The sequence below is a fragment of the Chiloscyllium punctatum genome, chromosome 3 (genome assembly GCF_047496795.1).
Source record: "Chiloscyllium punctatum isolate Juve2018m chromosome 3, sChiPun1.3, whole genome shotgun sequence".
In the NCBI taxonomy this organism is placed as follows: domain Eukaryota; kingdom Metazoa; phylum Chordata; class Chondrichthyes; order Orectolobiformes; family Hemiscylliidae; genus Chiloscyllium; species Chiloscyllium punctatum.
Window position 1 is genome coordinate 46,515,182 of NC_092741.1, and position 15,391 is coordinate 46,530,572.

The 15,391-nt window shown below is 44.7% G+C and overlaps 1 protein-coding gene across 1 annotated transcript in view; it reads left to right on the top strand.

Annotated features, from left to right (window-relative positions):
• The first annotated feature begins 4,616 nt into the window (after positions 1-4,616).
• popdc1 (popeye domain cAMP effector 1) overlaps positions 4,617-15,391 on the top strand; it is a 51,926-nt gene continuing 41,151 nt past the window's right edge. Inside the window, exons 1-5 of the mRNA XM_072552884.1 lie at positions 4,617-5,965; positions 7,202-7,310; positions 9,330-9,556; positions 10,677-10,694; positions 13,210-13,230. Coding sequence (XP_072408985.1) covers positions 5,403-5,965; positions 7,202-7,310; positions 9,330-9,556; positions 10,677-10,694; positions 13,210-13,230 — 938 coding nt within the window. The 5' untranslated portion in view covers positions 4,617-5,402. The remainder of the gene's footprint in view (positions 5,966-7,201; positions 7,311-9,329; positions 9,557-10,676; positions 10,695-13,209; positions 13,231-15,391) is intronic.

Genomic DNA, 15,391 nt, shown 5'->3' on the forward strand with positions numbered 1-15,391 from the left:
TTCCTCTACATTTACCCCTGACTAATGCACCTAATACTATGGGCAATTTAGCATAGCCAATGGACTGTGGGAGGAAACCCACACAGACACTGGGAGAATGTGCAAACTACACACAGACAATTGCCCAAGGCAGGAATTGAAGCCGTCCCTGGCACCATGAGGCAGCAGTGCCATCGTGCCGCCTCAAAGGCCAGGTATAAGGCACTGTGTTCCAGATGCAAGTTGATTTGTCAAAATACTAGGTTTGATGCAAAACACACCTTATTCTTACACTATAGTTAAAATACAAACAAAAGAAAGAAGGAATAACAACTCTATTGGAAAACTTAACAGAATAATAGATTATTTAACTACTAAACATTTAACTGTTCCAATATAGTATCAGGGAGAAAGTGAGGACTGCAGATGCTGGAGATCGGAGCTGAAAATGTGTTGCTGGAAAAGCGCAGCAGGTCAGGCAGCATCCAAGGAATCAGAGCTGAAAATGTGTTGCTGGAAGATTCCTGAAGAAGGGCTCATGCCTGAAACGTTGATTCTCCTGCTCCTTGGATGCTGCCTGACCTGCTGCGCTTTTCCAGTAATACGTTTTCACCAATATAGTATCACCCAATAAATCCACTGTTGGCAAAGGTAAAATCTATAAAATACATTGTCTTTCATGCAATTCTCCAGTCCAGGAAGAAAGAACATTAAGGGGAGATTCTGACTGTGAGAGAGAGAGAGAGAGAGAGACCTCAAGTGTTTTGGTGTAGGACGGAGAGATGTATAGCAGTTTCCAAATTCTAAAGTTAAACTAAAATCCTGGTTCTGTGACAGCTTGACCCCATCCATTCAGGCTGTTTTTGTTGTTCCAACATTTTAAAAAAACTAAGGCCTCACAAGCTGTTTATTTTATTGGCTTGGAACAAACTACTCAGACCTGTATCTCAACCTCTCTTCATTTTAAAAAAAAGGACATATACACTTCTTAAAGCTATTGTATCATCTCAGGTGTTCCAAAGACTTGTGACCTTCTCTGAGAATAATGCTTTCTCAGTTATGTCTTTTAAAAATCAGTTGTTTATTTGAGGGTGACCCCTAATTCTAGTTTCTTCTACAAGAGGAAACATTATTCTATATTCACTCAGTCAAGCCCCCTCAGGATCCCATGTTTCTATTGGGTCACATCTCATTCTTTGACACTCCAGCAGATATTGGCCTGGCCCATACAACCTATCCTAACAAGACAACTAGCCCATTGCTGGTATTATTCTAGTATATTGTTTGTGTACTCATGAAATAAGGAGAACAATACTGTATACAGTACAGCAGATGTAGTTTCATCAGTGCTCTGTATGACTCAAACAAAACCTCACTGCTTTTGTGTTCAATTCCCCCTTGTAATAAATAATAAAATTCTATTAACCTTCCTAATTATTTACTGTATAACATTTTGCATGCATTGACACCCAGATTGGTCTGCATCTCAGAGCTTTGCAATCTTTCACCATTTAGATAATATGCATGTTTATTCTTCCTATTAAAATGGACAACTTTACAAATACCCATGTTATTTATTCTTCATTTACCATATTTTAGACCAGATCACTTAGCCTATCAAAAATCCCTTTGTAGCCTTTGTATGTCTCCTTCACAACTTGCTTTCCTGTCTATACTTGCGTCATCAGATTTAACAACTCTACCTTCCATCTGTTTATTTAAATCTTCTGCATAAATTGTAAGAAGTTAAGGTCCCAGCACAGATTCCAGTGACACACTATTTGTTCCATCTTGCAAACCAGAAAATTCCCCATTTGTGCACTACTGTCTGTCTTTACATATTTTCGGGTTTAAAAGTATTGAGAGATACCTGAATATGACTGAAGGTAAACAGGAGTGTGGTGTTCTGTGATGGAGATTATTTAACCAATTTGCATCAGTATTTTAAACATGTAGGCCACAAAACTGATTTGATTTATTATTGGCACGTACCTAAGTACAGTGAAAAGTTTTGTATGCAGTACAGGCAGATCATAATATACAAAGATCACATGCTGATTGAACAGTGAGGAATACAGAGTTACAGCTGCAGAGAAGGTGCACAAAAAAACAAAAGCAACCTTTGATTTTAAATTTGAGATGTCCATTCAGAAGTCTAACAACAGGGAAAAAGCTCTTCTTGAACCTGTTGGTACATGTGTTTAAACTTTTGGATATTCTGCCAGATGGAAGAGTTTGGAAAACTACTTCAACAAAGGTAACTCTGAATTAAATCTTTACTTGTATTCCTGTCAGATGGTATGATATAAGACTAGTTTGAGTCAAATCCTTCTTGCACTGTACCACAGTGCTAAAGTTCTCATGTCAATGCTTTACAAACCTAACAGGATATTCTATTGTTTTCAAATCTTGTGTCATATGCCATAATACACCAATGGAGGGAAATGATGCCATATAGTATTGTCACTGGATTGGTAATCAAGAGGCCAAAGCTAATACTCTGGAAACAAGTTCAAATTCTACCAGGGCAACTCAGAGTCATAGAAATGTACAGCACAGAAACAGATGACCATGCTGACCAGATAAACTAAATTAATCTAGTCCCATTGGCCAGCACTTGGCCCATATCCCTCTAAACCTTTTCCTATTCATATACGTTTTTTAAATGTTGTTGTTGTACCAGCCTCCACCACTTCCTCTGGCAGCTCATTCCATACGTGTACCACCCTCTGTGTGAAAAATGTTGCCCGAAGGTCCCTTTTAAATCTTTTCCCTCTGACCTTAAATCTATGCCGAGACTGTGGTGCTGGAAAAGCAAAGCAGGTCAGGCAGCATTCGAGGAGCAGGAGAATCGATGTTTCGGCCATAAGCCCTTCATCAGGAATGCCCGAAAAATCGAGTGTCCTGCTTCTCGGATGCTGCCTGATCTGCTGTGCTCTTCCAGCACCATACTCTGGAGTCTGATCTCCAGCATCTGCAGTCTTCACTTTCTCCTCATATCTATGCCCTCTAGTTCTGGATTCCTCCAATTCAAGGAGCAAAACTGTGGAATTAGAAATGTCTCAGTTATGGCAAGCATAAAAATATTGTCTTACAAGTACAGCTGGTTCATTTGATGTCCTTACCTGGTCTGGTCTCCATGTGACTCCAGACCCACTGAAATGCAGCTGACCCTCAATGCCCTCTGATATGGCTTAGCAAACCACTCAGCTGTGTCACAATTGCTAGAAAGTCAAAAAGGAATTAAATGATCCAGCATTGACCTAACCACCTAAAATGACAACTGTACACATTTTTATTTCAAACATATACTTCATTCTACACACACACACACACACATAGTCACTAAAGAAGTTCAGTTCTGAACAGTCGCATAAGAAGAAAACAAACATTGGAGTTTGACTATCCAACAAGCAAACCAATGTGCAAGATTATATTTACATATATTTGAGGTACTGGGAGGGTCCGACAACTGAACGGACCCCCATTTGGCTTCGACAGAAAATCCTGGACAGTGGTCTTTCCCCACCGCAGCTGCCCTATAACAGCATACTAAATTTTGTGGAAGCTGTCATGTGGGGGACTAGTCGCAAAACCTGGAGAGCTGTCTCACAGCCATACTGACTGAATCAGTGTCACTGACATCGCCATCACTGTCCCTGGGTATTCTGTTATGACAGACCCACCAGCCCATGCAGCATTTTAGTATACAACTGGAAAGCTTTGGTCTTGCGTGTGCAACATTATTTACTACTTAAAGGACCTTGGTTTGCACTTATTGGCCATTAACTTTGCTTATATGGTTACTTTTGACAGATCTGCCAGATCCATGATCAATTTCATCTTTATATTGTTAGCAATGAGAAGAGCTCAATGTGCACTCACTGCCTGAGGGTCTGGTAAATGCATAATCATTCCACGTATTGAAGAAGTTTGGCAAATGGTAGTATGAGGGGCATGTGCACATCGAGACGAGCCCTCGCGTATGGCACGAGGTGAGTTGCTGCTCTTCACTGCCAGCAGCAATACTCGGGTTAAATGGCCTTTCTTTCCGAGCTACAACCATTCTCTGGTTAGGTGAAGAGTTGAGCTGTGCTTTCTCACCAGGTAACAAGTTGGACCGAAGGGTCTATTTCCGTGTTGTACATCTCTATGACCCGGTTTCTAACCCCCGGGGCTGTTATAACCATTGGATCTAACTGTTGCTTAAGTTGACACATGTTGTCCTGCTACTGAGATCGCGGTGACGCGAGCTATTTATTTGGAACTATTTTTAATGCACTAACAGGGCGGTTCATATATCTTACTATATATAAAGTGATTAATGCTGCTGCTATATCTGGATGGGTGCTAGTTAACCCTACACACTCCTTAATCCGTGCATTTTCTTTTGTTTAGGACAGCAATGTTTCTTATATGAATCAGAATACCAGGTACAGAGTAAATAAAGGTGTATATATTAAATTTTGTCTATCATACATATCAGGCTTCGGCCTGAGGGAATGGACTTTATAAATAGTTCTGGCCTCCAAGCCGAGGGTGAGAGCAAGTCTCAGAACTCTATGGTGTTGCTTCCAGACGGCTGGAACAACGGGTGGTGTTAAATAGCGAGAATATTTTCGAAGGCTCCTTCACCCAGTCTCAATGTGGGCTGCAGCGTCCGTGCTTTAGGAAGGAATGGAGGCTGACTTACTGCCTGCTCGCACCGCATCTAAGTGTAGGTGGAGGCAGTGTGAGTAACAGAGTGCACTGGCCAAAGACCCAAAGCAGTTCCTTACGGCAGCCGAAGGTTGTGAGAGCAAGGTCACAGCTCAGGAAGTCTAGAAGAATTGCTCTGTTGAGCGGAGGAGACAGGCTCGTAAAATTGCCATTTCAGGGGTAACTTCAGTTGTTGGACTCTGACATAGCTTCATCCACCTCATCCCAATATCCACCTTGTCACTAAGTTTGCCCCTATGTTCTGCTTTCAGCCCACACCAGAAGGTCAGAATAATCTGCGGGAAGAAATCTCTAACCCTCTGCGTTCATTCTGGTATCTGGAAAGTCGCCCAACCTTCAGGTAGAGAGGAGCCGTGCCCCTGCCAATCCTTTCCGAACTGCTAACAGTTCCTCTGCGGCTGTTCCGCGACTTGCAATCTCCACAGCAAGAAAGTTGAGCTTTAGACGAAAAGGCATTTGAGTGACCGGGGTGACCACAAAACGGATCTATCTGCACTCGGTGTGATGTTGACGAGGAGCTGGTCTGAGGTGGCTGCTAGCAGTCAGTGACCGTGCCCCATGCTGCCTGTCTAACAGCCTTCCCACTGTCTAACTGCACCTAGTGGCTCTCAGACACCTCCGCCGATGCCCTCTGCTCAGGACAAGAGGTGAGAAAGGCAAAGCGAGTGAGTGCTGGGGGAAGCGATGGCTGCAGCTCTCCCTAAATGAGCGGGGCGGTGCTGCAGCGTGGGCCCCGGCCTGGCTCAGATTGTCCTTGCAGCCAGTTGCAGGGCATGGCCAGCGGGAACAGCTCGGTGTGGGAGGCGCTGCTGTTACTGCCTGCTCAGGCCTCCTGCCCCAGCTGGAGGCACAGCATGGAGGGCTCAGTCTACCAGCTCGCCAATATCTTCTTCACCCTCGGCTACATGGGCGGCAGTGGCCTGGTCGGCCTCCTGTACATCCACCTGTTCCTGGCCTCCGGTTTCCTCTGCACCTCGGTCTGGGCGTGGACCGACGCCTGCGCCGCCGATATCTTCTCGTGGAACTTCGCGCTGCTCGCGGTCTCCGCCGTCCAGCTCAGCCACATCGCGTACCAACTCCGCAGTGTCTCCTTCCAGCACGACCTACAGAATCTGTACGGAGCTCTCTTCCAGCCGCTCGGAATCCCCCTGAGCATCTACAAGAAGATCGCCACTTGTTGCACCGTGCTCTCCCTGGAGAAGGATCACTGTTATGCCATGGAGGGCAAAACCCCCATTGAGAGGCTCTCGTTGCTCCTGTCTGGCAGGTTCGTCTCTTTCTCTCTCTCTCATTGTCTCTCTTTCTGTGTGTGTGTGTGTATTTCTGTCTCTGTCTCTGTGCCTCTTCCTCTATTTCTCTGCCTCCTGTCTCAGTGTGCATTTCTCTGTCTCTGTAGGTCTCAATTTTTCTCTCCGTCTCTCTAATTCTTTCTCGTCTGTTTTTCTCTCTCTGTCTCTGCTTCTGTCTCTCTCTCATTTTTCTGTCTCTCTCCGTCTCTTTCTGATTTTCTCTCTCTGTCTATCTCTGGTCTCTGTCTCGTTTTTCTGTGTCACTCCGTCTCTGATTTTCTCTCTCTCTGTCTGTCTCTGGTATCTGCGTCTCTCTTGCTGTCTCTGTCTTGTCTGGGAACTGAGCCACTTCTTAAACAAAAAGGCAGAATCTGCTGGAGAAATGCGGCAGCTCTGGCAGTGTCTGTGGGCAGACAAATAAAGGGTTAACATTTCCAGTTCAATGACTCTTCATCACAACTGTTCTGAGTTTCTCCAGTAGATTTTTGCTCCCGATTTCCAACCTGGACAGCTTTTTGTACTATTTCACCCAGACGGTTGTGAATCTATGGAATTCCCTGCCCAATGAAGTAGTTGACGCTATTTCAGTCAACGTTTTTAAAGCTAAGGTAGATTTGTTTTCAACAATAAAGTAATTAAGGGATACGGTGAGAGGGCGGGTAAGTGGAGCTGAGGCCACTCAGAGTTCAGCCATGATCTTATTGAAGGGCGGAACAGACTCGAAGGGCCAAACGGCCTACTCCTGCTCCTAGTTCTGTTGTTGATCTCAAAATCATCCTGAAGCGACATGCAGCTGGGGACACAGGGAGCGGGGGCGGGAGATGAGGGCTGGCCAAGTCTACTGCCATTGGTGTCCATTCAAGCTCACACCGTGAAAATAATCAAAATCCGGATAAATCTCAGGATGTACCTACCCCTACTCCCCAAACTAAGACAGCCTAAAGCAGTTTGATCGTGGATTGAATAGGTGCTTGCGACTTGTACATGTTCTTAGTGTTCACCAGAAGGGGAACTGGACTGAAGCCACAAATACCCAGAGAGGAACATGCTGCAGGTCAGCACATCCATGCGGAGAGAGGGGAGACAGACCGAGTTCACTCTCTCCACCAAGCTGCCTATTGCTGATCATTTTCCCCAAGTTCTCAACCATTTACTGATTCAATTATTGCTCCTCGACTGTGCTCATTTCGCTCCTCTCTCTTGTTCCTTAACAGGATTCGGGTGACAGTGGACGGGGAGTTTTTACATTATATCTATCCCTATCAGTTTTTGGATTCTCCAGAATGGGATTCACTCAGACCGTCAGAGGAAGGGATCTTCCAGGTAAGGAGAGGAGCGAGCACTTGCGAGAGTCACCTAGTCTTTGTAATGTTTTCGGGATACGGGGTATCATCTCAAACAACGTGGGCACATAAGCGCGCTTCTAAAATATTGTACTTGAGGAAGTTCCAAGACACATTCTCCCTGTCAGTAGACCCACACGGTTTGAATCAATGGAATTCCCTGCCCAGTGAAGTAGTTGACTCTATTTCAGTCAACATTTTAAAGCTCAGGTAGATTTGTTTTCAACAACAAAGTAATTAATGGATGCGGTGAGAGGGCGGGTAAGTGGAGCTGAGGCCATTAAGAGTTCAGCCATGATCTTATTGAAGGGCGGAACAGGTTCGAAGGGCCAAACGGCCTACTCCTGCTCCTAGTTCTTATGTTGGTCTCAAAATCATCGACACGCAGCTGAGGACACAGGGAGCATCTGCAGTCCTTGTTTTTTTTACCTCAGAATAGAGGGGCCATTGTAAGACTGAGATCAGGAGGCATTCCTTCTCTCAGAGACTTATGAGTCTTCTAGAACTCCTTGCCACAGAGAGCTGTGGGGACAGAGTCCTGGTCTATATTTAAAACTGAGAAGGATAGATTCTAGATCAGTAGGGGAATCAAGGGTTACAGGGAAGGTGGATGTGAGGAATGCTGGATCACCCCTGAACTATTGAACAAGAGACAAAAAAAAGCAGATGCTGAAATCCAAAGAAGACAGGCAGGAGGCTGGAAGGACACAGCAAGTCACGCAGCATCAGGAGGTGGAGAAGTCGACGTTTGGGGTGTAACCCTTCTTCAGGACTGGGGGTGTGTGTGAGGGGAGCTGCAGATAAAGGGGAATGGTAGAGGGTAAGACCTAATTGGTCAATGGGAAGAATGAATCCGTTGGTGTCAGGGAGATGTGGAGGGGGGTGGGGAGGGTGCTGGGAAGGGAGGAGGAGGGGCTGGGAAGGGAGTGGGGAGGATGGCAAGGGAGGATATTTGAAATTGGAGAACTGAGTGTTGAGTGCTCCGGCCTGTAGGCTGCCCAGGTGGAAGATAAAGTGTTGTTCCTCCAATTTATGGTCTGATTCGCTGTGGCAATGGAGGAGGCCATGGATGATCATATCAAACAGGGAGTGGGAAGGGGAATTAAAATGGGGCAGTGACTAGGAGGTCCGGTCGGCCCCTGTAGGCCCCACTGTGATGCTCGGCGAACCATTCTCTGGTCTCCCCGATGTAGAGAAGACCACATCGGGAGCTCCTGATGCAGTAAACTAGGTTGGAGGAGAGGCAGGGGAATCTCTGTCTCTCCTGGAAGGACTGTTTGGGGCCCTGGATGGAGGTGACGGGGCTGGTGTACCAGCAGGTTTTGCATGTTTTCCCGTTGCAGGGAAGGTACCTGGGGGTTGGAGGGTTGTTGGTGGGGAGAATGGCGCAAATCAAGGACTGTCAAAGACTCGAGAGGCCAAACAGCCGCCTCCTGTACCTATTTCTTGCAGTCCTATTATCGTGAAATGGCAAGAGCCAGCCACACAAGTGTGTGGGTTGTTATGGTTCAGGGGGAGTCCAGGAGGTATCAGTGGTCTCTGTACAGTGCACCATCACTGGGCCGCCACTGTCCACCGTCTGGCGCCCTGGCGTGAGCCTGGGGACGCGGTAGGGGCGTTGGTCAAGCCGGAACCCTGCACTGGCTGTTTGCTGGGAAGAAGTGCGCTTTGGGCTTCAGAGTGCAGCAGTTTGTTTGGCTTCGAAGGGCGGATTTGGTTCCATCGCACACGGGCAGGGAAACTGAGTTTCAAACGTTCACAATTCTCTGAGAGAAGGAATGCCTCCTGATCTCAGTCTTACATTGACCCCTGGATTCTGAGACTGTATCGCTTTGTCCTGCACTCTGATGGGGGTCGGTCAGCTCAGTTGGCTGGAGGGTTGGCTTCCTTTTCTCCGGAATTGTTTTTTTTTTGTTTGAAGGGTTATACGATGGTCACCGTCGGTGCAAGTGATGTTTTGTCTGCCTTTCTGATACTCCCTTTACCCCACCCCGTCCAGGTGACCCTAACAGCCGAGACCAGCTGTCGCTTCGCAGCCTGGAGGAGGAAGAAGCTGTACTTGTTGTTCGCCCAGCACCGCCGCATTTCCAGGCTCTTCTCGGTCCTGATTGGGAAGGACATTGCCGACAAACTGTACTCACTGAATGACAAGGTCTGCCTGAGTAACGGGCTGCGCTATGACCTGCGGCTGCCGAGCTTCTACCACCTGGCGGTGCCTGTAGGGGAGCTCTCAGGGAGGAACCCCCCCGGGCAGCAGCGGCAGCAGCAGCAGCAGCAGCTCTGAGGCGCCTTCTTCCCCAACCCCCACGGCCTTCCAGCCTCCCGGGGAGGGGGATGCAGCTCCGCGCCCCTCCTCCCGCCTGCCCGCAGCCCCCTAGACCCCGTCTTTGGGGGCGGGAGAGGGGAAGGGGAACTGAGGATGGGAATGAGAGAAGCGATCGGAGATTTACCTTGTGATTGACTCCCCACCCTCCCACTCTTTTGAAAGATGTAAAGTGGGGAGGGGGGGCAAACAAGAGGGGGGTGTCTGCCCTTGGCCAGCCAAGTGCCAGAGCGGTGGTGTGTTCCTGCGAGTGACAGTCGAACATTACAGAGTCGGTGCCCCCTTCTGAGTGTCTTGAGTTCGGGTCTCCGCTGACTTTTAGTCTCTCTTGGTGAAATATGTGGGAAGGAAGTCTTTTTTCTTTAGACAAGCTGCCGTGCAGTGTGGAAATTGGCGAGTGTGTGTGTGTGAGAACATTGCTGCTCTGTGCACTGACAGTCACCTCACTCAGCAATGGATCCTGAACTCTCTGCGCCTTCTTGCTGCTGCTTCGCTCTGGGATTCCGTGTCTTTTCCCCTTAACAGCAGCCTGGGCTGGGCACACTTACAGCACGGCTGAAAGGACAGACTCAGACTCTCCTGGACAGGAGGATTAAATGAAGCTCTGCTTGGAACTTTCTGACTTCACTTCCCGCTTTATTGTCCAGGGAGACCAAATGATGTGGGGAAGGTTCGACGCTGAATTTGCACTGAATAACGTACAAGGACGGACGGCTTCCATTAACTGAGAGATATTGCCTGTTCAGTTGCTATCAATAATTACATTTACTGTGAAAGAGAAAGGCTGCATCCTTGATTTTATTTTTGGTCATACAATACATTAATGGTGGTTACTGGACATAGGCGTTCAAAGTAATCGATGTAATTGGCACTTTCCGACGAAAGCCGTTGAATCAAAATAGCGTTAAAAGGAAAGACGGTGTTGCATCAATCCCCAGGATTGCCAGTAAACGATCCGAAATGTTCCGGCAGGTTAGATGTAATATCAAATGACAATCAGCGCTATAAAGGTCCCTCCTGGAGAATCCCTCAGCTGAAGCAGTAGCTGTGAGCACCATCCAATTCCCAGTTGCTTAGAAACACAAAGCAATTAAAAGCCTGAAAGGGGTAGATTTTTGTTCGTTTGGAATTTGAACCAGAGAGCAAATGGGTTTCCAGGCAGAGTTCCCGTCCAGTATTGCCGCATAAAAACTCCAGGGACTGCTGAAGCCCAGGGGCATGTTCCTTCAAAATTGAAAATCCGAGGCCAAGGGGACTTTCAGTTTCCAGCCACAGTAAAGAGCGAAACGAAGGTGACGCGTCAGGAATTGGTTTGTCAAAGTTGCAAAGCTAGACTGGAGGCTTAAAAATAAAACCCCGAGAAATGAATGAAAGGGAAACACTTGTGGGAAATAAATTGTTCTGAAATCTGGGAAAGAAACGGCCAGATAGCGACTCTGCCCCCAGGCTAGACCAATAGCATGACTATCAGGAGAATCGACGTTTCGGGCATCAGCGCTGATGAAGAGCTTATGCCCGAAACATCGATTGTCCTGCTCCTTGGATGCTGCCTGACCTGCTGTGCTTTTCCAGCACCACACTCTCGACTCTGATCGCCAGCATCTGCAGCCCCAATAGAACGACTATGTCAGAGGTCATTATAGGATGGTATATTTGAAATTAGGAGGATCACACCAGCTAAACACTGAACATCACTGTATTAGGAACAGCTAGATAAGAAAGGATATCACCGAGAGTTAAAAACTAACAGTGAATGAGGATTTACCCACCAGCTGCATCCAGAAACACAAGAGAGTGGTGGGTGAACACCCTCCACTATTTCAGCAGTTTTGAGATCCCCTGGGTGGACTTGGACCATGCAGAAACTAAGCAGTGATTGCAGGATAGTAAAGGGTTAGGTATTTAATGGAAGAGAGAGAGAGAGATGTGGCAGCTCCTTTGAGGTCAGTGAAGAAAGGGAGATCTTTAAAAAGCCTAGTGGGTGAGCTTCGATCCATGAAAAATTGTGAGAAATAACATCTGTTAAACAAAACTGAGCAAGTAACTCTGATGGAAGCATGGGCCAACAACAGCCCATGTAAACCTGAGAAAGACATGATGTTTAATTGGATTCCATGCAAAAGAAAAGGTAGTTCTCAAACTTAATCTTCTCCATGTGGCCTGTTGTGTTTCCCTGCTGGTTTGGTTGCTGCATGCCCCACAAATACCAACATTACAGCCCTGATAAGTCCCTCCAAATTTTTTTTATTTGTTCATGTGACATAGGCATTGCTGGTTAGCCATGCGTTTATTGGCCAGGCCTAGCTGCCCTTGAGAAGGCAGTGATAAGCTGGCTTCCTGAACTGCTCTAGTCCATGTGTTATAGGTAGACCTATAAAGTTGTCAGGATGGGAATTCCAATATGTTGAACCAATGACACTAAAGGAATGGTGGTACATTTTCAATCAGGATGGTGAATAGCTTGGAGAGGAACTTGCAGCTAGTGGTGTTCTCCTGTATCTGCTGCCCTTGCTCTTCTAGGTTGGAGTGGTCATGAGTTTGGAAGCTGAGAGTCATTTAAGAAATTGAGTAAGAAGGGTGACAGTCTGCTTCCAATACTGCAATGACGTCCGTATTCATTGCAGTTGACCATATCAGTTGTTAATAAAAGGCTCTGACTAATTTATGATTATGTCATAACTGCAGACATTTCATTTATGAATATTTATGCTCAAAGGGGCACTTGATGTTTGATGATAAAACAGGCTTAGAATGAACATAGTGAAGTATCTGATTTTATTTTGCTGAACAGAACTGGCGAATGTTGATTACAAGAATGATGGCTGCATAATAAATCTGTTCAATTAGTAATAAAGTAATTGTCAACTGAATAAAAAGAGAATGGACCAGAATGTTCATCATGTGAGGCAGCATCTTGGAAAGAAATACACAGTCAGACATTCAGATCCATGACCTTTTATCACAACCTAAAATGCTAACTCTATTTTTTGTTCCACCAGTTACACTTTCCATACTGAATATTCCTGTCTTTATCTGTTATTACATTGTTCTTCTAGTGTTTTGCATTTGTATGAGTCTTCACTGGACTTTGAGTATTTTCTTATAAGACGTAGCTTTCTACCTGTAACCAATTACTGTTCAGGCATAAGACCTAAGAGAAACACTCAAAGTTCAACATAAGCACTCAGGTCTTTATAAAATTTGAATCATGCAATAATCCCATTGACAATGCATCGTAAGTCACAAAACAAAAATTACAAGGAATAATGCATACAATCACCTAGCAACTGGATACTTTTCTGAAAATCTGTCCTGCTTAAGCACCAATACAGACTTTGCAATAGAGTCATACAGCACGGAACAGACCCTTCAGTCCAACTTGTCCATGCTGACCAGGAATCCCAAACCGAACTAGTCATATTTGCCAGCATTTGGTCCAAATCTCACTAAATATTTCCTATTCCTATACCTAGCCAAATGTATTTTAAATGTTGTAATTCTACCCACTTCCTCTGGCAATTCATTCCATATATACACCACCCTCTGTGTGAAAAAGGGCCACTCAGGTCCCCTTTAAGTCCTGGCACTCTCGCCTTAAAACTATGCCCTCTAGTTTTGGAATCCCCTACTGTTTCATCAACAAAATTGTGTTGTTCTATTAAATTAAGCTACAGTATCTGAGGCATCAAATTTGATGTTCAAGTTATGATATTAGAAACTGCCTTGATGGTGAATACCTATTTAACGTTCCTTAATTTTATCAGTAATTTTATCACTTGTGGAAGCCACATGTGCCTTAAATATTGTTCACAGCAAATATAACAGCAGCTTACTTTCATGGGCATACACATTTCAAAACCAAAAAGTTAAGTTAATAATCTGAGTCCTTTAGATTATTGACTTTTTTTTAAGATTAGATTCCCCTACAGTGTGGAAAACGACCCTTCGGCCCAACAAGTCCACAACAACCCTCTGAAGAGTAACCCACCCAGACACATTTCCCTCTGACTAATGCACTGGACACTATCAGCAATTTAGTATGGCCAATTCACCTGACCTGTACATCTTTGGACTATGGGAGGAAACCAGAGCACCCAGACGAAACCCACGCAGATGCAGGGAGAATGTGCAAACTCCACACAGACAGTTGCCCAAGGCTGGAATTGAATGTGGGTCCCTGGTAGTGTGAGGCAGCAGTGCTCACCACAGAGCCACAGTGCCAACTTCTTGGTGAGTTAAAAACAACATGTGAGATTAAGTTAACAATCTTTAAAAAGAAAGCAAACTCTGAAAGGCGGCACAGTGGTTAGCACTGCTGCCTCATAGTGCCAGAGACCTGGGTTCAATTCCTGCCTCAGGTAACTCTCTGTGTGGAGTTTGTACATTCTCCCTGTGCCTGTGTGGACTTCCTCCCACAATCCAAAAATGTGCAGGTTAGGCGAATTGGCCATGCTAAATTGCCCATAGTGTCAGGTGAAGGGGTAAATGTAGGGGAATGGGTCTGAGTGGGTTGCGCTTCGACGGGTCGGTGTGGACTTGCTGAGCTGAAGGACCTGTTTCCTCACTGTAAGTGATCAAGTCAGAAAGCATAAATCCACATCAGTTTGTGTTCCTTGTGCAGGTTTCAAAACATTTGTTAAATAAATACATTTTGACTCTAATATTTGTGCAGATGAAACTTCACCAAGGTATTAACTGGATATCAAAACAAAGCATTTATTTATAAACATTCCATAAATACATCACTGGACACATTCAGTCACTGGTCTCAGAATTCTGAATCTCGTTTAAAATATTGGTGCTCCCATTCAATAAATCTCAATACATTTAATGTTAAAATATGATTTAAGACAGTCAAATATATTACAAGTTCTTACATAGCCTACATTTATCATTAAGTAACTGTGAAGTAAAGTCTGACCAATTATATTAAAATCCAACATCTGTAATAGAATGTATCATTGGGTGAAATACATATTTTTTGGATTAAGCGACATGAACCTCAACATTAAAAAAAATCCCTTGCACTGCAGGTGCATAATTTTAACTTCCTTCTATAAGACAGTTAATAATTGCTTTATATCCATGTCCATTGGGAACTAGGTTGACATTTCCGCGTTATGTTTTACATTGGAACCTGAACATCAACAGTCAGCAGATGTTCATCCTATTAATTTGAGCTGAATGCAAACTCAACTTGCAAGGATGAAAATAATAATCCACCACACTACTCAATTGTCTCTAGAAATAGATCCCTATACTTAGGCAGTGATTGCAATATCCATTATCACTGGATGAAATGTTACAATTTAGGCCACTTGCCTATGTGCTTTACTTGTTCTCACTGTATAAGATAGCTTTCATATCAGGTTGGCATAGTTTATAAACATAAATATTTTATATATGCGACAAATGGGATACATCATACCTCAGGGAACAGTCTACTCATTTAACAGCAGGTTTTATGGTTCACTGTTTTACAGTTTATGTTTTTGATCAATGGGAAATACCACATTGACAGACTGGATAATTCAGATAATGTTAATAATTTATAGTAAGAAAATAAATGAATTAAGAAGATCAACAGCAATATAATGCTTTAAACAGCATGTAAACTGTTTAATGAATCAGAGACTAAGAAATCATGTTATTAATTTGACCATTTTGAAATTTTTTAATGGTAAGCTTCTCTGCCTTGTTAAACTAGGTATTTTTAAACAATCTGTTCAGTGATATTA